The 24,460-nt window shown below is 34.9% G+C and overlaps 2 protein-coding genes and 1 long non-coding RNA gene across 35 annotated transcripts; all 3 read right to left on the minus strand.

Moving 5' to 3' along the window:
* Positions 1 to 210: 210 nt before the first annotated feature.
* LOC110887329 (putative nuclease HARBI1) lies at positions 211 to 1,458 on the minus strand. The gene has a single exon (XM_035980083.1). The coding sequence runs from the start codon at positions 1,305 to 1,307 to the stop codon at positions 261 to 263; it is 1,047 nt and encodes a 348-aa protein (XP_035835976.1). The 5' UTR covers positions 1,308 to 1,458; the 3' UTR covers positions 211 to 260.
* Positions 1,459 to 3,322: 1,864 nt separating this feature from the next.
* Positions 3,323 to 12,627, minus strand: LOC118484147. 33 transcript variants are annotated; one of them, XR_004872931.1, is made up of 11 exons: positions 11,282 to 12,626; positions 10,990 to 11,196; positions 10,721 to 10,860; positions 8,800 to 10,632; positions 8,291 to 8,429; positions 7,256 to 7,469; positions 7,100 to 7,153; positions 4,650 to 7,022; positions 3,965 to 4,006; positions 3,806 to 3,859; positions 3,323 to 3,720 (listed from the first exon to the last, which is right to left on the minus strand). It is a non-coding gene; the product is annotated as an uncharacterized LOC118484147 (long non-coding RNA). The 33 variants fall into 33 exon arrangements; XR_004872929.1 differs by having other exon boundaries at positions 3,806 to 6,151; positions 6,239 to 7,022; positions 7,256 to 7,343; positions 11,282 to 12,627; XR_004872928.1 differs by having other exon boundaries at positions 3,965 to 7,022; positions 11,282 to 12,627.
* A 1,118-nt stretch (positions 12,628 to 13,745) lies between these two features.
* On the minus strand, positions 13,746 to 15,937 carry LOC110891088 (fasciclin-like arabinogalactan protein 17). The gene is made up of 3 exons (XM_022138747.2): positions 14,488 to 15,937; positions 14,073 to 14,193; positions 13,746 to 13,964 (listed from the first exon to the last, which is right to left on the minus strand). The coding sequence occupies exons 1-2, from the start codon at positions 15,791 to 15,793 to the stop codon at positions 14,138 to 14,140; spliced, it is 1,362 nt and encodes a 453-aa protein (XP_021994439.1). The 5' UTR covers positions 15,794 to 15,937; the 3' UTR covers positions 13,746 to 13,964; positions 14,073 to 14,137.
* Positions 15,938 to 24,460: the final 8,523 nt, after the last annotated feature.

Below are 24,460 nucleotides of genomic sequence, written 5' to 3' on the forward strand. Positions count from 1 at the left end.
TGAAGATGGAGGGGGATGGAGGATGGGGCCCCACCACATATTTTTTATTGTTTAAGTCATTTTAATTGTTTAATTTTTATTTCTTTAACTTTTATTTTTTATAAATAGTATTCAACATTTAAATAAAAATACTACATAAAGGAAGATAATAAAATCCATTACATAAAAAAAATAAAAATTACATAACCTAAAAAATAAAAAATTACGCTACCTAAAATTTGGAAAAAAAAGACTAGATTTAAAAATTTAAAACAAACACACTACTCGTCTTCGTCTTCGGCTCCGTCACCCTCCACAATGTTAACGTTGTTCCAAATATGTTCTACCAAATCTTGTTGAAGGTTTGCATGCGTGAAGTCGTTTGTTAGCGAGAACGAGTTTAAATCCTGTTGTGGGGGATCAACCGGGACAGTGTTCCCCCAAGATGCATTCTCATCATACTCACAAATCGCCCGACCTTCGTCTTCAATAATCATGTTATGGAGCAAAATGCAAGCGTACATACAAAGACGCAGCCTTTTTGGGGTGAACGCACGTGCCCGTTGTGCAACGATGGCCCATTTTTTTCGTAAGACACCAAAAGCGCGTTCGATGTCTTTTCTTGCAGCTTCTTGACGCTTGGCAAATTTTTTCCGTTTTTCGTCCTCGGGATACGGAATAGTCTTCACAATTGTAGACCAAGACGGATATATCCCGTCAGCAAGATAATACCCACGTCTATACTCAACCCCAGAAACTGTAAAACTTGTGTCCGGTCCCGTTCCATTAACGACATCGGTAAAGATGGCCGATTGGTATAACACGTTAAGGTCGTTGAGTGAACCAGGGAGACCAAAGAAAGAATGCCATATCCACAAATCTTGTGATGCCACAGCTTCAAGTATCACAGTTGGATAGCCGTGATCACCTCGCGTATATTGGCCGCGCCACGCAGTCGGGCAATTATGCCACCCCCAATGCATACAATCAATGCTACCAAGCATTCCCGGAAACCCGTGCCTTGCTTCATGCGCTTGGTACAACTGTTGAACATCATACGCGTTTGGTTTCCGCAAATATTTTTTGCTATACAGTTTCACCACATTATGGCAAAACCGATACAAACATTCCCGCGTAGTTCTTGCCGACATCTGTAAGTACTCGTCCAAAGCGTCGGCCACTGTCCCGTACGCCAGTTGTCGAATGGCCGCAGTACACTTTTGTAACGTTGTAAACCCTTCATAATTTCGAGCATCCGGACGTTGCGTGAAAAACGGGTCTAGCCCCGCCAAATCATTGGCAATCCTTGTGAATAAGCGGCGACTCATTCGGAACCTGCGTCTAAAAATGTCGGCGTTGTAAAGTGGCTCATCCGAAAAATAATCGTTCACCAATTTCTCGTGCGCTCCTGTCGTATAAAATATATAAGTACGAGATAAAAAAAATAAGGACAATGAAATTTTGTAATGAAAACCTTGGCGGTCTCTGTTAATGCGTATTCGTGTGGTAATAACATTTTCACCAATTTCTTCCTCTTCCTCTTCGTCTTCCTCTTCCTCTTCGATTAAAATCTGTCCCGCCCGTAGAACAGCGTTTGCGAAAAACATCTCCTCTTCGTCATCCGAAGACGAGGGCCACCAAGGATTAGAAGCCATTGTGGGTAAAAGGATATTTTTTTTTATAAAAGTAGGGAGAAATTGGTATAAAAGTGAGAGTGTTTTGGGTTGAAAGTGGGGAAATAATATTGAAAGTGGTTGAATTTATAGGAAAAAATGAATTTTTTTTTTTATTAAAAAACTAGCCGTTCAACGGCTATATGGTTTGAAATTTGGGGCGGCACACCCGTCTTGTGCTCGCCGGTTGTGATGTTTGCCGGGCCAGGGGGCGGTGTGGGGGTCCGGCGCCGGGCCAAGCCGGGCCAAGCCGGCCCCCATACCTTCTAGTCTTATAAAGTACATCTATACATAATTATACTAGCCTAAGGACCCGTGTATTACACGGGTTGATTAAAGATAATATCGCTTCATCATCGTCGTTTACATAAAATGTTATGAATATATACACGTCTTGAAACGGATCATGTAAAATCTTTTTATTAACAATCAATATGCAGATATCACAATTCGTTGAAAATCTCTTTATACACCACATTAGTTGTTTTATCTGTAGCTTTTCCGTTGTTGTCAAGTATGAGTATTTTGACCTCGTTTCTTGTTTTCACCCTTGATAGGCAACATACAATTAACCATGAGAGAAGACCAGTTGTTTGAGGTACAAACCAACTCTTGAAAGAGACTGGCCTTGACTTTTATTGATCGTCAGTAAAACATACGGCCAGTGGAAATTGCCTCCTTTGAAAAGCAAAAGAAAATATCTAATCCGCATATCACCGTTGGTAAAAGAAAATATCTTCATTATCACCGTTGACATAATTTTATGACTTTTTACACGTTAAAACACAAAAAAAAAATATTAGAGTAGAATGACAAATTGAAATATATGAATATACAACGATCACAATTCGTTGAAAATCTCCTTATAAACCATATTAGTTGTTTTATTCGTATGGTTAACGTCCCTATATACACCACAATTCGTTAAAGACTTCTTTATACATTTCTTTAGAAGCAACATTATAAAATTCTACATGTTGAAACGGGTCAGGTCAAAAACAATACAATTCTTGCAACATTTTAAAATTCTACATGTTGAAACGGGTCATGTCAAAACCAATACAACATTTTAAAATTCGTTAAGTACCCGTGTGTTACACGGGGTGGTCTCACAATACATAATATTATTTAATAGTGTTTGAGATAAACTTTTAAATAAAATAAATGTTGCATTAAAACAAATCAATTTTACCAAAAGTAGTACTATAATTTATACCTCATCATCTTTAAAAAGTACCGAACATTACTTTTTAAAGATGACAACAGTGTCAAAAATATATGACAATAGTATATAACCATTTGCCTTTGATAATCGTTTAAAAATATAAGTATCATGAATTTTAGTTCACATGATTTCACATTTTAAATTTTGACCAGCAGTAAAATATAAATATACCTTTTACATTTTAGAATTATTTCCCACTAAAATTTTATAGTAATCCACTCAATCCTGGGATTATATTGGCTTTTATTTACCAGAATTTGCAGCTAACATTCATTCCTAACCAAATCTTAGGAAACAACTGATGGTTTATCTTAACTTCCAAAATATGCCCAAAATACCCCTGCCTTATTAAGTCTCTAGTCCTGGCATATAAATTGCTCTTCCATCGACACCAAAATCTTCCCAACAATAAACCAACCATAATGAACATAAACCCTCTAACCAATCCCAAAATAGCATGTTTCTGAGCATGCAACAAATAACATTGATCTTGAAGCCACCATACCATGATGCTAGAGATTTTTAATTCATAACCAAAATAGACAAAACAGCAAGATGCTATATCAGTCCTAATTACAGATCGTAAAGCAACACCCTATAGCAAACAAACATACTACATACAAAGTAATCAAATCTTTGCGAAATCAAATCTTGGCAATTCATTTCATGTCACCCGTGTGCCTTTCGCCATATGTGTTTTACTCATTCAAACAATTCTTCCTTCATCTCTTCCACCACTATATAAATCAAAGTGTTCCTTTCATGAAAAGACTTTACGGTTCCTCGCGTTCCATAAACTCCTTGGAGCTTTTAGCCATATAGATGGCTCCTGCCACACTGAATCTGCAGTGCAAAATCGAACCAATAAGTGGTCTCTTGTTTCAGCTGCCACCTCACAAAATGCACATGCTATCATGTTTAAAGTTACCCCATGTTCCCTAGAGCTATTGGTGTTGGGATCTTTCCTCTCCAAACAAATAACCTGACACACATATATAGATTTGCACTTAAAGTATATTGAAATCCAATATCACTTGAATATCATCATAGGTTCATGAGCATCAGGAACAAAATGCAATTTTTTTACATCAGACATCTTCGAAAGCTTTCATTTACGCTCACCAAAGAACTGATCCAACAAAAAAAAATTAAATCATTAGTGAAATGGTTAAATATTTGAAGTATAATTCAAACACTGCTTTTATATTTAATTTTACAAATGGTAAATTATAGTTAATATTAAGTGGGTCAAGGTACAGAAATTAAAATGAATTAGGTTAAACAGGTCAAAATAATTCTAAAAAATATGAAACATGTCAAAATAAAGAAATTTAAATGAAACATGTCAAAAGCTTAGAGTTGATTGGTGATATCCACTGCAAGTGTTGGGTGAAATATAATGTTCAAGATATCAATAACCAAACGCCATGTTATTCAAACCATTCAACTAATGTAGTAAAAAAAGAATATTAATCAATAAGGTGAAATATAGGTGAAGTTGACTTTGTATACCACTAATGAGTGATTAGGTCAAATGGTAGCCACAGAAAGGGTAACATGTGCATAATATATAAAGGGAGATATGATTTAAGGGTTTTAACATACTTTGAAGCACGTAAAGAACACCATTCATCCTGGTATTCCACCATAACTTGTTAGTGTTATGACGCGTTATTGACCCGCCCTATACACCCATTCTCTTACCTTTAAAACAGCCACAACTTTTCTCTAGAACCATCAAGTCAACAAAATTAAGAGAAGATATTACTAACCCTTTTATGCTCAAAGTCAACCAAACTATAGGCTTGGGCTGCCACTTCAGTGCAACCATGAGAAATAACAAAGTTTCTAGTGGAATCTGGATTAGGCTAGAATTCAACATAGACAAAAAAAAAGTCAAACTTACATGAGGGCAAAAAAAATTAATATAAGTCTTGCAAAATGTATTGAAGAGATGAACAAATGGTCATTATTTTTCAATCTAAAATTAGAATAGACCAAGAATTTTCAACCTGCTACAATATCCATAGGATTGCCTACCCGTAACACACAATTGACTATGAAAGAAGACGGGTTGTTTCAAATACCAACCAACTCTAGAAAGTGACTGCCTTTGACTTTTGTTGATTGTCATTGCGAAACATACGACCAGTGGATGTTTCAAATCTTTATTGGGTATGCCTAACCTAAAAAGTTTTATACTATGTGAGTGATGCATCCTATATAATATATAAGTCTAAATAATATCTTGTAATGAAAAAATCTCTTATATCATGGAAATAATCATAAATTAAGTTCACGTGTGTTATACGGGTTGTATAAAAGAACACTGCTGATGGTTGTGTCCAAACAGCTGGTATTAGTTTCTATAGATCCATCTTGTTGTGAATTCAGCCTAATATGATCTAAACAATGCTTTGGTAATATGGTTAGTAGAATCTTTTTATAAGATCAAACTTGCAGTGTAGTTAAAAAATTTATTATTCCAAGAAAGAGCATATTGTTGCCTTCTAGAATAATAATAACAATAATACTAATTGCCTTTACTTGTTTTGCTTATGAGTATGTCATGAAACTAAAACTACTTGAAATAAGATCATATAGAGCAGACTGATGTTAATATGTACAATAACCCCAATTCTTATAACATGAACATAGAAAATCACTACTGCAGCTTAATCATGTTAAAGCCAGTATACTCTCTTAAATTCCACTTGACTCCCTAAAAGCAGGCTAAACCATAACTACATACCTCAAATTACCAGTCGCATGATTATTCCTCAAATGCATAACCCATTATGTCCTTGAATATTTTTTATATGCACAACCACATATCTGCAAGCTTATAGACTAACACTAAAGACAAAATTATACAGATTATTATGAAGATATGTGTACAAACTAAGTAACAAATTAGAAAAATGGACAAAAAAGTGCTGGACTGGCAGCTAGGGATGAGCATTTGGTACTGGGTACCAAATTACATGTACCGAATTTTTCGGATTTGTATTCGGTACCCAGTTTTTGGCCTTGTTGGTACCGGTACCTTCAGTTCGGCACCGGAAAAATACCGAATTTTGCCTTCAAATACCAGAACCACACCGGTCCTGTGTCGGTACAATACCGAACATTTTTCGGTACCGGTACCAGTACCACGCTCATCCCTACTGGCAGCCATTTGGTATGAAAAATATACCCGTCTAACCAGTGACCCAACCCGCCCATTTTTCTACCTGAAGAATTATATGGAGTTGACTTATTAACATTTGGCTCTCTGCATTAACTCCACAAAAATATTACCTTGGTTTTAGTAAGGTGATAAGGATTGTGGACATTAATATGAATATTTAAAAAGATTTACCTGAGTCATGTTGGGGCGATAACCATGCTAATGTTTCTAGCATTCATTTTATTGGATTCTTCATGCTCAACAACCCAGGCATGAGATCAACTGCCCTATTGAGCTTTCAGTTTTTGTTGGCTTAAAAAAAACAGCATAGCGCGATCAAATAGCAAAATAAAAACAAACAACATTCTTAGTAATGTCTTACTAATAAAGTAGAGCTGGGAAGGGTGAGATGTGGCAGACTTCTCATCCATCCCAATAGATCGCTATTACAAAGATGATAGTATAAATAGATAAGTAGATTACGAAATAGGTAATTCCTTTTGAGTCACTAATGTCGCATGTCTAGCATAATATACATAAAGGGTGATTATTACTAAAAGTTCTGGAGTTGAGCAAACTACCAAAATCATCGTATACGGAAAAAAGCCTGCTGACTTGGTTGGCTAACTTGATTGTGATGTTCGCATGTCATTTTTTGTCCCCAACGTCATAATTTCTTCCGGAATTCTTTATATGACATGTAGTATCACGTTTTTGTTGTTCAACTATAAAAATTTAAAAAATAAAATAAAAAGACGAAAAAATAGATTCGAAATCTTTTGTCGAAAACAATCACCCGAAATTAAACTACAATAAAAGTATCAGATTAATAGATTATAACTACAACAATAATTAGAGAGAATGCAAAGTATATACACTGTGAGGGTTATCATGCAAATCAAAAGAGTTAAGACATATACTACAATTTGGAAACTAAATTCTTACAGACTTACAGTGTTGTCTCTTTTCCCTGCCCCTGGCCACAAACAATTATAACTTATAAGTAACCTTCAGTGTAATAAAACAAAAACAAATTCTTGAAAAATCAAATACCTTCGCATCAAATTTGGATGCATCGGGTTTGGATATCACGTTCTATTGAGGCGGCTGTACATATTTCAAAACAAAACAAAATCTATTAAATAACTTATGTAGAATTATAGAAACTGGGCTAAGGTTGAACAAAATGGTGAATGGATATTAGCGTACCGGGGGAAATTTGGTTCATCGGCTCTGGTGCTACAGCAGCTGCTGTTGTTGCTTACTTCCACATACCACCATCCTCACTCGTCATCTCCTACGAAACAGTAGACTCATCGGGATCGGGTTTGTGATAGGGTGGGAATTTTACCACAACCTCTCGTTGTTCGAGATCGTGACCACCAAAGCCTTTATTGCTTTCTTTCGGGCCAGTAGTATAGAGCTATATTTTGAATATTATTACTAAATAAGATAGGATGATTTAATTTTACATGTCTTATAATTTAATAAAACTTTTCAAATAAAACAATAGAACTATCTCAGCTCAACCATTTGTATAGAACTATATTTTGAAGTCAGTTTGAAATAAGACGTATTTATGAAATTGATGAAAGTTAAAAACGAAAATCTTGGGTTTAGCAAGTTAATATCGAGCCGAGTTTATATGTGTTCAAGCCAACTCAAACTTAAATTTGAGGTCATTTAATAAAGGAATTTGATTAATAGTAGAAGTCTATGCGAGCATGTTATCATATAAATAACAATAGAATATATATTTATAATAAAAGCTAAAAACTCAAGATCGGTAAGGATTACTTGGCGAAAAGTTGCATGATAAATATTAAATAGCATGGATTAATTGTTCTTTTGCAGGGGTGAAGCAAGTATAGCTCAACTCAACCAACAGGTCAGGTCGGGTCAGGTCAGGTCAGCCAACAGGTCAAAACAGTCCGTTTTAAAAGGTTTCCAAATTGTTTTGGGTCAAAACAGGTTCTGGCCAAAATGGAATCGTGAATGAGTCGTGTCAAAATGGGTCATGGGTAGTGCAAACCCATTTGAACCCGTTTTAAGTTAGCGGGTTTTATAAGAATAACCCGCATTGATCCGTTTTAGAAGACCCAAATTGAGCCATTGTTTAATTTAGCGGACCCAAAAACACCCAAATGAAATTTCATCTTTACCCAAATCAACCCAGTTTCCTTTTTACCCAAACCAAATCCGAAGTGTACACAAATCACTACACACAGAACAAAGAAGCAATACCTTGTGATCGACTTCCTTAGCTACACGTGCACTCTTCATCATTAATGCTTGATAAACAAATGCCTAGAAAGACATACCTCCATGATACTCAAACTCAGTTGCCACTTTCATCTGATTAGCTGATAATGTGGGCTGATATCTGCAAAACAATTATTTCAATATGTATGATTTCAGAAACAATATAATTACAATGATCATCTATATCTTTGAATTAAACAATGAAAAAGGGCGTTTGCATTATAAACATACTTTCAGCCACTTTCAACCCATTCGACCCGTTACAATGGCTGCCTTTCAGATTTATTTTGTTCGACCTATTTGAAATAAATACTGGCTTTGAGCCAACATTAAACTCGTTTGTCCCTTTTCACTAACCCTTTATTTGACCCATCTGATGTAAAACCTAACCAAATTAGACCCATTCACATGTAAGTGGTCGAATTAACACCTACCGGAAGATCATACGTTTAACTAAACAAAAACATAGCAAATGTAATAAACCAGCTCACCCAATAGATGATGTATTCAGTTCCTTTGTAGAGAGAGTTATTATAATCACTGAAACATGCCTTGTGGTTTCTAGACTGCATAAGCACAAACTCAGTTACCATGTACTAAACAACTATAAAACTATAATAAATGGTAATGGTGTAAGAGGTTAACTAAGTTGACTCACCTTTTTAACCCGTATCTCAAACCACCTGTTTCACCGTTACCCAACTCGCACTATTTTCTAGTCTTTACTTTTTTCAAGAGATTCCAAAAGTTTGAAAGTTTTTCTTTTAAACTACCTGTTTGACCCAAATTAATTTTGCTCCAAACTCACGTTTACCCGATCTTAATTAATAAGTTTTTTAAATGAACCGAACTCATTTTGCTCTGAGCCCGTCTTAACCCAAACTCATTTTAATCCTAAACCATATTGACCTGAACTCATTCTGACCCAAAGTCACTTTAACAGGTGACCCACACCTGCCCAACCCGCCCAATTTGTTAGTTGGTTCAAAAAGTTTCTTTAAAAGCTACATGCCAAGTAAATCTTTATCATGTGCAAAGTTAAGTCATATACATGAATCCGTCAATTGCTTGCTGTAGAAATAAAACTTTTCAAATAAAACAATAGAATGATCGCAGCTCAACCATTTGTATAGAACTATATTTCGAAGTCAGTTTGAAATAAGACGTATTTATGAAATTGATGAAAGTTAAAAACGAAAATCTTCGGTTTAGCAAGTTAATATCGAGCCGAGTTTATATGTGTTCAGGCCAACTAAACCTTTAATTTGAGCTCATTTAATAAAGGAATTTGATTAATAGGAGAAGTCTATGCGAGCATGTAATCATATAAATAACAATAGAATATATATTTATAATAAAAACTAAAAACTCAAGATCAGTAAGGATTACTTGGCGAAAATCATATTGACCTTTATAAGTTATTTCTTCTTCAGGGTTGTTCAACTCATAATGCCAACCCTCTTGTTGAAAAGTCTGAATGTCCTCCACACATTTGGGGAAAGAAAACAGCATCCAGATATACATCCAGTGGCAGATCCAGAATTTTTTTCATATGGGTTCACTTTTTTCGAAGGTCAATTTTTTCCCAACCAAAAGTTAGAGTTTTTGAGTCGGGTTAGGGGAACATACCAAACGTTGATGAATTTTTTTCAATAACCATTCTCAAGTTTCAATAAAACTAAATCACAAATTCAAAATTGATATTCGTATAACACAAGTATTCAATAAAAAAGGGAAGGTCGGAGTAATTCGAAAGTTACCTTAAATCGTGATTACACTCCTCCATTCTCTGTGATGCTTGTACCGACGATGAAATTTATGGCATTCCGACTTGCAAATGGGGTAGTCAGTATTATTGTTTCCTTTCACGAAATAATTTGTATCATAATGAACTAATTAGGGCTTCTTTTGTGTTTGATTAAGAGACATATTTATACTTCAAATTGCATTCATTTCCTAAACCTTGAATTGTTCCTGTAAAGTCAATATATGTATAACTATTAGTCTATCAATATCATGTAGCAAGGTTTACCTAAGGGTGGTGGGCATATGATGTGCTTAAAACAGACCACAAATTGAGCTAAGTTTCTATTACTAAAGTGGAGACCTATTATTACACAATAATAATTAGACTTGGGAGAAATATAGTAAACATATATCCTCTAATTTAATAAATCTGAACAATATGAAAACGCGTCTCAGTTGCTAAAAAATTATGACAAAATGTTCAAATTCACTTAGATTATTGACGGTATAAGTGTGATCTATGACAACAGAATAAAGTCTACAGAACCGTGAGCGCTGGTGGCTGTCATGGTCGTTAACTGAAATATAAGAACAAAAAGAAACGTAAGTTATATTCGTAACAAAAAAGCACATTTTCACAAAGAAACTTATTGAAATGTGAAATACCTTAGTACTTAGTTGAGATGCCTCTGAGCCCATTGATGGTCATCAGATCCTTTCTTCTCAGGAGGAAAAGAAGAAGGTGCAAAATTGATTCAGGGTTCACTACTTCACTACTGGTTGCGTTTCTGATTGTGTCTGGAGCCCTAAAATGGGTTTAAACGATTTGAACTTTAAAAAAGAGCAGGGGTTTGCACTTTAAAAAAATAAGAGTAAAGATACACAAAAAAATAACACTAAAGATACAGAAAAACACAGAGAGTAAGGACTCGAACCTGAAACGCTTTGGACAGAAACCTGAATTTTATCCGCTGGAACATGCTTCTTTAGTGTTAATGGGTTCACCTTTAATTTTCTTATGGGTTCACTTTGGTTTTTTACATATAATTTCTATTAAAATTTCAAAACGCAATGGGTTCCTGGGAACCCGTAAAGACCTATGTAGGTCCGCCCCTGTATACTTCTACCAAATTATAAAAATCCTACACAATAAAAAAATACTTTATGAAACCAGATATGATAGAACATAAATTGTGCCTAATTCCAATAACCACACATTATTTTAACCTTTGTGTTTGTAGATGCAACATGATAGCATGTCTTATCAGGATATGTGAATGCATTAAGAAAAGTATGCAAACTCCCCTTCAGTAGTTCAACAAATGGTTCTTTTAAAGGGTACTTTCTTGAACCAAATAGGACACTGTGTTCCTATATATGAGGAATTCCAGTCAAATCTTTCCTGCAGTCGGATAAAGTGAGTCAAGTGACAATTAGTATAACGTGGTGCAATCTTTGGCTGCCGTGTATATACTTAATAAAATTTTTTATAATCTAAGATTGGAACTAATTACACATAACGGTCTACTACATTATTAAATATTCAGCTGCTTCAATTAACAATGCATATGCGCATAAACAAATAGACAACAATTTCTAGATTCTGAAAAGAAACTTACGGAGGAGTTTTGAATACTACACTAAAGACCTTGTTCTCGTCTTCATTTAACACAAAACATTTTCTAAATCAATTAACAATCAGAAACAACTAATACATGCGTAATATTCGCAACAAACTTTACTTCAACATTCAATTACAAAACTACTAAACGAAAAGGAATATGAGATGATAAGCAAGCAATAAACCCTAATATTCACCTCAACAGTAAAAATATCAAGACAATTTGGGTATTAGTGTTTGATATTGATTAGAAAAACCCTAGGTTAACGTATGGATCAGGAATGTGTTTTGGAAATACGCAATGATACCTCAACGATACACTTGAGAGAATAAATCGGTCAAACTATGTCAAAATCTATCAACTACATAACCTGATAGTTGATTGTACATGTCAACATTTCAGACCTGGGATGAAATTAAAAAAACAAACACCTGTCTTAAAATCCACAACTATAAAATTGCAATTCCAATAAAAATAGAAATAAATCATACCTGTGAATATCGAAATCAAAGAATTGAAGACCTGGGATGAAAATCACAAACAACATTTGAAAGATCCATCATTCCATCAAGACTAAATCAGTAATCCTCGAATAACTGGTGTAGATTCCTCTGGGGTTTACAGAGGATGATGAATGGGGAAGAAAACGGAAACTCGATGATAACAAACATCACAAGTTTCATAGGATTGTAAGATTAAAAGCTTGAATAATCGATGTACAAAACAATAAACATACCTGAATTCAATTCCACTGGTTACAATTTAGGGTTTCCAACAATCACTTTGATGAGAATCGCCATGCTATAGATCAGGTATTTCTAATAAAATCGCAGATGTATGAAATGGCAAGAGAATATAATTAGGGTTTTTTGAATGATATGATGGAAAGCGTGTCTAAGAAGCCGCGTGAAAAGGAAAACAGAGGAAAAGGGTTTGGCGCTCTTGAACAATTATCTGGCCAAAGAGGGTGTCCACATCAGTTAATTGATTGGCTAAGAATAGTCCATGTGGCCTAAGAGAATTCATTTAGTATAATAGATAGATAGATATGAGCCTATGATTATTGAACTTTCTCTTGTCATGCAAGTAAAATGCAAAGCCAATTAACCAAACACAAACCCAAGATCTACCAACTCAATTAGGTTGGTTAAGGGTTGACGCTACGTGCCACCTCACTCAATACTAGCATCAAACATCAAAATATGGTGGTTAAAGAAGCCCGCCAACGGAGAAGGCGTAGCCCCTTAACGCATGTTACCACAAAAGATGGGTAGGGTCAGTGCCGGCTCTTGGGCCGGCCAACCTGTGCTGACGTCCAAAGCTCAAATTTTCAAAGAGCCTGAAAAGTCTTTATAAGCTTTTATATATTTATTAAATTATATATTTAGTATATTCATCCATTTATTATGCATAAAAGGTATTAGTGGTGTAGTGGAAAAAAACATCTTAATATATTCATCCATTTATTATGCATAAAAGGTATTAGTGGTGTAGTGGAAAAAAAAACATCTTAAGATAATGTAAATGTAAGTTCAAGTATTTGCTCTACCACTAAGATTTTATTTTTTTTTAGTTCATTTACCCTTAACCATAATTTTGAGCCCAATTCTTTTTGTCACCTGAGACCTAAAATTTTTTTAGAGTTTCGGGGACGACTTTGAATAGGGTCCACTATCCTCATTTACGTGCACACACATTATTTAAAAAAAAAAACGCAAATGCACTTGTTAAAAAATAGTAGTTAAAACCCACTATTTAAGTCACACAAAATTGTTACACTCTTTTTAGTTAAACCAATATATAGCCTTTAAAGACGATCAATGGAAATAAAGTAACTAAAATACAAATATTTAACCCAATGATAAATACAAAGTATTAATTAATTTTAGACACATGTAGCATGAGTGCATAAAGTCCATTACCTTATCTTACATGTGAAGGTGTGTTGATTTCCATGTACAAAAAGCCAACTTTTAATTGCAATCACCATCCACAACCACTACTGTCACTATTAATTAATTATTACAATTATCACTTTTTACTCTTTCGTCACATAGATTGAAAGACAATTAAGGAGGAAAAGATGGTATATTTATTGAAAAACAAATAAATAAATAAATAAATACATCAAAAAATCATATACATCATTGGCAATAATTACAGTATTTATATAAACGATATTAATAAAATAATTATAAAAAAAGGCAAGCTTTGTTCATCTTTACAAGGAAATGGAATCTCCACCGTTCACTTCCATCTGTGGTATGACAAGATCTTCCTAATAACAACTGCAACAAAAAAACAATATTTTTTTATTAATTCTTGATTCCATGACAAATAAATAAATAATATTATTAACCAAATCTTTTTAAATATAAAAAGAAATAAAGACAAACCTCTTGTGTATCTGTATTTCCTTTTTTTCCGCAACTTTCTTTAAAAAAAAAGAATTAAAAAAAATTCAACAACTATGTCCAAGTGCTCCAGCTATTGAACATCCAACTTCCATTAATTTCCCTGCATTTAAAAAATAAAAACAAATTCAACTCATATTTAATATATTCCAATGGGAAATGAAATAAGTTATAAAATACAAGCCTTGGTACATCATGTACAAGTTCTAATGCACAAGGTACAAGTCCTGTTGCACAAGGTACAAGTGAAGTGCTAAAAAAAATTGGTTCCACTAGTCAGACTCACAGCTGGTGTGGGGCTGGTTTTGTTTAATGTCATAATGCTAAAAGTACAAGTCACTATTGCATAGGGTCCAATTTTGACTTTTCATAAAACTTTTTTTCCAAAAAAACATACCTCTTCTTTGTTTTGTAACAACTTTTGGTGTCACTGGCGGTGACACTTTTGTCGTTTCCGACGATGGTAGCATCGTCGGAAACAAAACTCCATCAATCCCTTGGACCGATATCCGCCCGTCGGTGTATATATCCGGGTCAATCAAATACGCTGATTCCTCTTGTTGACCGAACTTAACCGACCCATCTGCCTCCTCCGCCACCATCTTATGCGGCAATCGCAGCGTATCATACTGCACTTTCCCGAACCGTCGAACCGAATTATACATACTTTCTTCGGTTTGATACTCCGGTATTAAATGGTAGTACATTATTTGTTCAGGCGCTCCCGGGTCGCTCAACTGATCAGTAGTTAATTTAGCCATCGCTTCATCGTTAGGCGCCAACACCGTTAACACGTATCCTTCGGAAACTAACTTCCCCATCTCCGTCGCTAACGACGTTAAGTTCACCAAAATGTCCGCCAACTCATTATACCCACCGTAATGAAGAAGCGTGTGGATGAAGTCTTTCACCTGGCTCTCGCCGTCAAAGTGACGGTGAGAGCCACCAGGTCCTGGCGCCGGGGCCGGCGCCAGACTCGGCCCCGGTGCCAAGGCGTCATAAACCGGGAGAGCCGGTGGAGAACCGGCTGGTGCAGGACCAGCCGGTTTTCTCAACCGGTGGGTTCTGGGGTCCACTACCGGGGCTCCTTCGGGTAAAACCGCGGAGATGGACCCCAGATTCCTCCTCCGGTTGAAATCTTCTTGCACCGATTGTGGCACCAACAACCGTTCGATCCCATGGATCAAACCGTCAGGCCGGATGACGTCATCCGGCCTCACAACTTTCGCTACTCCACCGACAACTTTCTCACCCGATTTCATTTTCATTATCGGTAACCGGTTGTCGGATTCACCAACACAAAGTGTAGAATGATGAACAACTGCATCTCCATCTCCAGGCCAGTTATGTGACCCGACCCGACCCGGGATAATATGGTAAAGAATCAAATTCTGGAGAGATTTCAGATTCCTCGGCTCGAGTAAGAACCGTTTGAACTCAGGGTCCATTTGGCGTTCAAGAGCTTCATTATTTGGTGCGAAAATGGTGATGTTATGATGAGTGACTGCTTGTTCAAGTGTTTGTAGAAGAAGGGCTTTTTCGACTAGCTCTGATAGCTCTGTGTAGTGGGAATCCAGAAGAGCAACGAGAACTGAGTTGGAGCTTATTTGAGTTGACTGCAATGCGTTGACATTCATGAATGCAATGAACAACATGAAAATGTTGACTGCACCATAGATCTTAGAATCCATGGTGGGTAACATTGGAGAGATTGTTTGATAAAGAGTTTGTAATGAGTTGTGAGTGTGTGTTTGGTTGGTTGTGTGAAGGTTTTGGTGAGTGTGAATGGTGGTCTGTGTTTGTTTTTGTTAGGGTTTGAGTGGGATGAAATGAGAAGAGATTAAAGCAGGTGGTAGGAGAGAGAAACGGCAAGCGGTGGTGTCGTTTTATGAGGTAGGAATAGGAAGTATGAAGGTTCACAGGCTGGCATGGTGGGGACCACACGGTGGGAAAAAGGGATTTTTGCGGTTGTTATACGGCTTCCTGGCTTCGGCTCGTAAACGGCTTGGAGTTTTCTAGCCAAAGAGAACTAGTTTAATACTCGTTGGGTGGACGGGTCACGCTAACAGCGTAACAAACAAAGATAATCTATATTCAGGTGTTTGGGATTGGTTCGCTTTTTATTCTTTTCTCCATTTTAAAAAAGTCACAACAATCTAACTTTTCCTTTTATTCTTTTTAAACCACAAAAAAAAGGAAAAGTTATATAAAAGGAAAGTAAAACTGATAATTAAGTTAATACATAGGTAAATATTGAGAAGCGATTTGTAAAGAGATTATACGTGGTTTGATAATGGTCAACAGATGGTCTCGAGGACCCAGTATTTCTATTTGTACCAAACTTCTGAATCATAAGACCGCCCGTACTGGGGCGTTTTTTATTTTAAATTTTCAAAAATAACGCCCTATAACGCCCCGTAACCTACTACACCCGGCGTTATAGGGTGTTTTATTCGAAAAAAAATTCCCCCGACGTTACAATTAAAACACTTATTCAATTATAAACAACCAATCAACGGCTAGTTTCTTTAACGGCTAGTTGATTTAATTTTTTTTTAACCTTTTATATATATATATATATATATATATATATAGAGTGAATTTCAAATTTTGTCCTTTATCTTTATAGTGAATTTCAGGCGCTGTCCTTTATGTTTAAAATTGACTATTTTTGTCCTTTATGTTTTCATATCTATCACGTGCTGTCCTTTTGGCATAACTCAGTTTGATTTTTCAGTTAAATGAGGTCACGTGCAGATCATGTGAGGGTAGTTCTGTCAATTTAATGCTTACCCACCTACCACGTGCAGACTCTCCCCCAATATAATCCCTAAACTTATTGTCTTCCCCTATTTCATCCTTCATCATTCTCTGCATAATTGAGGCGATCCTTAGGGTTTCGATCATTAGGGTTTTGCCACACAAAGATGTTTGATCAAGAAGGGTGGTACATTCGAGAATCGCAGTTCAGAGATTTTGAAGTTGTTGAGTTTTATGGTAAGCCCTAAATTCATTCGATCATACTGTAAACCCTAAGCCCTAATTTTTTTATTAACACTGATGATTTTGAAAATGTGCAGATGGCTTTCCTCATCTATTCAGCTTACGAATTCATCATGGTGGTCGATTAACATGTTCTCCAGGCCGTGTGTATGTTGGAGGTAAGATTGATTATGTTGACTTGATTGACATTGATAAGTTCTCTGTTCATGAGCTTGATCTTATGCTGGATGAATTAGGCTATAATGGTTCAGAACCAATGTTGTACATGTTTGAAAATCCTAAAAAAAATTTAGACAGTGGTCTTGAACACTTGAGCTCTGACCAAGATTGCTTGAACTTGGCTACATTTGTCGAAGAGCACAAGATAATCAATGTTTATATATCACATGGGTTGAAAAACATTAAGGAGGTATTTTCTCCACAAAAGTCTACAAGTAAACCTATCACTATAGAGGAGATTGATGAACCTGGTCCATTTTCTATTGTTCCTTTAAAGCTAAACTTTGATGAGGGCCACAGTAGTGGTATTAGGCATAAGGTTGTGGATGAGAATGTAGGATTAGATGATGTGGGATTAGATGAGGGCCAAAGTAGTGGTATTAGGCATAAGGTTTTGGATGAGAATGTTGGATTAGATGAGGGCCAGAGTAGTGGTATTAGGCATAAGGTTGTGGATGAGAATGTGGGATTAGATGAGAATGAGTCTTTAGATGAGGGTGGCTGGTTTGATGAGACTGAGGATGAACCTGATGGGAATAATGAGAACCATGAAACTGAAGAATCTGATAGTGATTATATTGTTGATGAAGGCAATAATATGACTGAGCATGAGGTTGACATGTCTGATTACAACAGGTTTGTGGATTTAGATGTGGATTTAGTTGGTGTTGACTGCAACAATGGACTATACCCTGTTTGTTATGCAATTGTGGAGTCTGAAAGCCTTAGCTCATGACCTTGGTCTTCAAAGAAACTCAAACTTTACCTTTATCAGTGACAGGCAAAAGGTATCATTTTTCAAACTTGTTATTCATTTGTTATTCATATGTGTTTGTTATGAGATTATTCATTCATTTGTCTTGGCCAGGGGATTCTTCCTTGTAACGCTCCGCGTTTCCATAACCTTCCTAATTTAGAAATCGAGACATAAAAATATACTTTTAGAAGCTTGCCTCTTTCAAAAAAATTTAATCCGTTACAACGTCGAAAAATCTTTAATCCTTAATTTAATTCGTTATAATTATTCCTTATTTTAGTTAATTAAATTAATTAATTTTGCTATTTAAAAGTTATTTTTTTTATAACCTAGTTAGTCTCGTTAAACTTTAAAGTTAAAAAAAAGGATACAAACTAACCCGGTTAATTTAATTGTAAAGATTAGTTCTTTTAGAATACGTATAACCTAGTTAGGTGGTCAACTATGTTATATAACTTAAACTAAGTTAATTAAGCTAATTTATATAAACCCTTCAAATTTTAGGGGTTAAAATGGTCTTTCCTAAAACTAAAAGGCAACAAACCCTAACTCCCTTTTTATAGCAGCCGCTACTTATGTTTTTCCCCTTAATACAACCTATTCTCTATCTCTCACATAAACCCTACATCTCTCTCGATTTATACATGGAGACAACACACCACACCCTCACAACTCCTCTCCTCTTGTTTATACATACAAACACCCACAGACAAATTTTATGTCTGAAAATTCTTTGAAACATCATCATCTTCACCTAAATAAGAACCCCATCATCATCAACATCCTTAAAATCCTACCCCATGGTTTCCATCTCGACACTCTCACACCACGACGAAACTCAAACAGAAAGTTCATAATCTTTATACGAATCCCTCTGTCAAAGCGAAATTACACGCCCTCAAGCTCTCTAATCACCCACACGCTCGCCGAAATACAAAACTCGCCGGAGCTCGGGAAGACGACCGGAGAAACCCGCGGCGGTTCTTCTACGCGTTCGGTATACGATTTCTTACTCCATTTGTTACTCGTATTAACCCATGTCGATATATAATAGATTCTGGCATTGTGTTTCATCACTCAAACGACAAAACCTTTAAGTTTCATAACCAAGTTTATGTTCATGTGTTATTTTAACTAGTGTGAAATATATCCCCATTCTTTTATAAACTTAGAACACTAATCTTACTTAAACTATCCTATTGATCACACAGATTTAAAATTTCAATAGGAATCAAAAGAGCATATCATAAATTCTTTAGTAACCGTATACCAAAGGTGGTTATAACCTACAGCACATTTATTTATTATAGTAATAATAATGAAGCATTAACTTGCTTCACATAATTGTGCATTTACTTTTTTTTTAATTAAAAACTAAAAGCTACTAATTGGTTTGAATGGTGTTGGCATGCGTATGATTCAACCAAGAAGATGAAAGGAACAATTAATTTTGATAATAGTTACATAATCACCCCTGAACTTTTTATGTTATACAAAAAATTAGAATCGGTATTTTACTTAAAGTGATACACTGACATTTAATTATAATGATTAGTCATTTAGAAAAATCAGATTTTTCTTCTACAAAATAAATAAATTAGTCTAAAATTATATGTTTTAGAATACTTCTTTTAGTTAATCCCAAAAATAAAATAAAAACCTTTTATTTTATTTTCTTTAAATTGTTAACCGTTGTTTCATTTTAAAGTTCATATTCTTTTCTTTTCTTTTTTTCTTTTCTTTCCTTTCTTTTAACAGTTTTATTTCCTTTAGAGAAATTCATTTTCTTTATTATTTAACTATAAAATTACATAATAACAAGTTGCGATGATCGTTTTTTTAACATTACAGGTTTAGATGAAATATCTAAATAATTGATCTACTTAACTCCTAAATAATAACTAGATCACTTATGTAGAATTTTAATATCTAGGGTAATTCTATTCGTTCTTTTGGAATTCTCAATCTCTACTCGTGTGTTACTTCAAGAAATCGCAACGCAACCAATGTGAGTATACTCGTATTTCCCCCTTTTTACTTTTACCACTTTTGGGGTGTAACATGTTTACCTATTAACTTACACATGAACACTTTATTAAACACATGAACGTTCCTATAACATGCTTGTATACGTGATGACTTGATACTTTAAACTTGGGTTATTCTTATGTGTTGAACTTATCATTAACTTCGTACGAGCCAAACCTTGACATATGTAGCGCTATAGGATTAACGACCCGCCCGTAAACTTGAGGTTATGTCTTGAGCATATTGCGTTTTCTTGGTTTGATATGTTAGACACATGCCATATTTAATGTTTATCTTGAATCATATGCTTGCCATGAGGAATTGTTCACACTTTTTATCTTATGCTATGTACGTACCAAACTTGTATACTCGCCTTTGCTTTTGCATTGAATTGTATTTTAAACATGTTACAGGTTGATGATGATGCTATAAAAGAAGTAGCGTTGATGCCTAGATACACATATAGACGTTAGGGTTGAATATGTTGTATCAAATTTTGTTATGTTATCATGTTGTATTGGTTAAACTTGTTGTATTTGGAATTTCTTGTAATGTTGACTAGTTGAAGTTATGAAATGAAACTTGGATTATTAAATTATTGTCACAAATAGTGTTATGATGTCTCGAGCAATCTTCACACTTCGTCTCATCCCGATGTTTCCGCCATTGGTTGGGGTGTGACAGATTGGTATCAGAGCCATAACTATAGGGAATTAGGAAAAGTAGGAATGCTTTAACCTAGTCTATAGTTTTAGAGCTTTATTCTCATGTTTTGCTTGAAACTACTTGCATGCTATCTTATTTGCCTTTATTTATTCTCTTCCATCTTTCAAACGCAACTGTCACTTATGTGTTAACACTTGACATGCTATACTTGTTTTATTATGTGTTAATACTTGTTCCATTGTTCGATTCCTTATGAGTATTCTTGGCATATCTCTATGTGTTGGTACCTGTGTTATTGTCCTATTCTTTATGTACCGTTCTTGATGTGCATTCTTAGGCGTTTATATTTGTTTGCGTATTCCTTTAACATACTCCCCTTTTCTAAAGCATTCTAGTCGATTTTTCTTAAACTCGAAAACACTCGTATTGTACAAACGAGACGAGTTTACCAAAATAGGCGTGAAACCCACAATTTGGTAAACGACTTTCATTCCGTTTGATTCTATTTTTGCACGAAATTCACCATTAAGTTAGGAGTGAAATCCACATCTTAATGGAAATTTCAAATTTAAATTCGTCAAGTTAGGGTACGAAGTCGTCAAGCTAGGGGTGAAACCCACACCTCGTCGACTAGTCCCACTCCTTGATTTTCAAATATCCCGCCAAGTCTCGAATTTTCGATGGACTGGGAACATGTAGTAACTGGAAGGGTGAATACCGTTAACCGAGATATCGGCGAGAGTATTCCACCTATTAGGCCAAAGCATGTTTCTCAATTTCAAAAGATCTTTCGACCATTTTGGTTAGTCAATGTTCCGTTTGGAACCATCCAAGTTTTATTCGAGCTTACGTTTTATTATTTTCGATCTTTTGTCACTTTTGAACGATTTTTCGAGATTTCATTTTTGCGCAACATCATACTTTTACCTTTCATACGATTATACATTATTAGCATGCATGATTTCACGTAATTTTATTTACGCTTTTATAACAACGAGCAGAGACATATCATCGAGATAGGAGTGATTTCCTCAACTTGATGATTAACTCCACTTCTTTTCTCATCTTACAACGACATCATCAACGGATTTGGGGTGATTCCCTTACCTAGGTGATTGTTACCAAGGCTTTCTTTTAAAAGATTTTATTATGTAAATACGATCATGTTTATACCTAAATCATTTATCGTTAGTCAAGTCCCTAATTATTTCAAAATGCATTGTTATATAAACGAATTCCCTATCCTACAATCTATTTTCATATAGCTCACACACACAAAATTCTTAACTTATAGCATAAACGCTATTCCTCGACTTTCAAAATTTCACGAAATGCTACCTATCAACCTAGGCTGTCAAAAAAAAAAATCATTGCCCACAAAATTTCATATTTCACGTAATTACTAAAACACGCTCATCTCGCATCACTATACTAAAGAATTCTAATTTTCCAATTGAGAATCAAACCAACTTTTCATACAAAATATTACAAATATTATTCAGTCGTTTACTAAAACTTCTTTCAAAATCAATAACACATTTTTATTAAAAGACGATTTTTCCAGCAAAACTCCAAGATCATATACCAAGATCCTTTTCCTAAGGATAAACCTTTTCACAAGAATCTGTAAACTTCGAAGTTAGTAATACAAAAAAATTTCTTAAAACGATGCAAACTTTTTAATCCCAAGAACTTTTCAAAACCTCGCTTGATACGCTAATTAAATTCAAAACACGTGGGCAAGGAAACTTTATAAGGACGACAAATTTTCAACTATGTAAATTCTTTTAAAACCATAATAGCAATTCCATTCATTTCCAAAGTACCTTTTCCACATAAGCAATAGACGTTTTATACTCTCTTTACATTCACAAACTAGAGTCTATATTCCGTGACAACTCAATCTATTTTTTTAACTCCACATTTTGCGCAAACAACTATATATGCATATCATTGTACACGTTTTAGTCAAATATCTCACAACAATCTCACGCGTGTCACTCGTTCTCTTTTTTCTTTCATACTCAAAACTTTTAATCTTTTACGCGCATAAACTCGTGCATTTCGATTTATACTGTAAATAAAATCATTATTTCCTACATCCATACTTATACATTCTATGCCTTTACTTATGTTCACACTTACACATTTATGTTATACTCATGATTCAAAATTCATACGTTTTACGTTTATACACACACTCACAATTATACATTTACGTTGTCCTTACATTCATGTCTATACTACATTCGTATTCATATTCATACGAGTTATGTTTTCATTTGCACTTTTACAACTTTGTTACACTTATACTCATACGCATGTATTTTATTCATACTTAAACATTCATGTTTTACACTTAATTTTCACATTTACATCCATACTCATGCATCTTATGTTTATACTCATATTTATACTCGTATTCACACTCGTACTCGCATTTATACTCTCATTTATACGACTTATGTTATACTCGTACTCGCATTTATACTCTCATTTATACGACTTATGTTATACTCGTACTCGCATTTATACTCCCGTTTATACGATTTACGTTATATTCGTACTCGCATTTATACTCACGTTTAGAAGATTCCTGTTATACTCGTACTTTTGTTTGTACTCACGTCATTCGTTTTTCTATACTCACGCATTTTTGTTTTCAAAATTTATGTATACCTTGATTCATACGCAACTAGTACAAGATATGCGGATCATGCGACGATTGTTATAATCGCGGGTGCACACGGGATTATAGTAATGAGCGCATGAGAACCATAGAGTGTACTGCTGCGTATGGTAAGACACGGAACGTAACATGACACGAATAACGAAACTGACGTAACATGGTCAAAACATTGTGGATACGCCGCTGGTACTTCCTATATATAAGTGTTTTCACCATGTTACCAAACTCTCGTAAAACGTGCCATGAGAAATTCAGTGTTTTGCAGACCCTTAAACCTAATACAACCTTTAAACAACTCACGAACGCATTATATCCGATTATCCACGACGAGACTTCATTCTTAACACGCTACTTTTGTCTATCCGATATTTACGCTATTCTCATAATCGCATTCGTTTATTAAATCAATCATTTACTGTTATACTCCCATTATTCTCCGTCTTTTATATGAACCCCATTCGTAATCAAGTCTATTTAAACGTTCGAATCCTAATCTACGTCCTTGCTTTTGAAACTACCTCTCTATTCTTTATTCTTCTGCAAACACCCGTAGTTGGTCGTTACCTCGAAAACCATTTTTGTATACAAAATTTTCCCTTTTAAATGCGACACATTTTTATATTTATACCTCTCCAAGTTGATTCAAAACTGTGTAAACTCACACATGTGCACGCTTTTACTTATGCTGAATATCTCGATTCTTTTAGTTAAAATGCTTTTCTCCAAGATCTTCCTCTTGAATAAATTTCGGGACGAAATTTCCTAAAGGAGGGGAGACTGTAACGCTCCGCGTTTCCATAACCTTCCTAATTTAGAAATCGAGACATAAAAATATACTTTTAGAAGCTTGCCTCTTTCAAAAAAATTTAATCCGTTACAACGTCGAAAAATCTTTAATCCTTAATTTAATTCGTTATAATTATTCCTTATTTTAGTTAATTAAATTAATTAATTTTGCTATTTAAAAGTTATTTTTTTTATAACCTAGTTAGTCTCGTTAAACTTTAA

Source organism: Helianthus annuus, chromosome 11 (assembly GCF_002127325.2).
Source record: "Helianthus annuus cultivar XRQ/B chromosome 11, HanXRQr2.0-SUNRISE, whole genome shotgun sequence".
In the NCBI taxonomy this organism is placed as follows: Eukaryota; Viridiplantae; Streptophyta; class Magnoliopsida; order Asterales; family Asteraceae; genus Helianthus; species Helianthus annuus.

Excerpts from the sequence above, each read along its gene's own strand:
- LOC110887329 (XM_035980083.1), bottom strand. The coding sequence starts at position 1,307 with ATGAGTCGCCGCTTATTCACAAGGATTGCCAATGATTTGGCGGGGCTA.
- LOC110891088 (XM_022138747.2), bottom strand. The coding sequence starts at position 15,793 with ATGTTACCCACCATGGATTCTAAGATCTATGGTGCAGTCAACATTTTC. Across the intron at positions 14,194-14,487 it reads TGTTACAAAACAAAGAAGAG|GGAAATTAATGGAAGTTGGA; the intron begins GTATGTTTTTTT and ends TTTTAAATGCAG.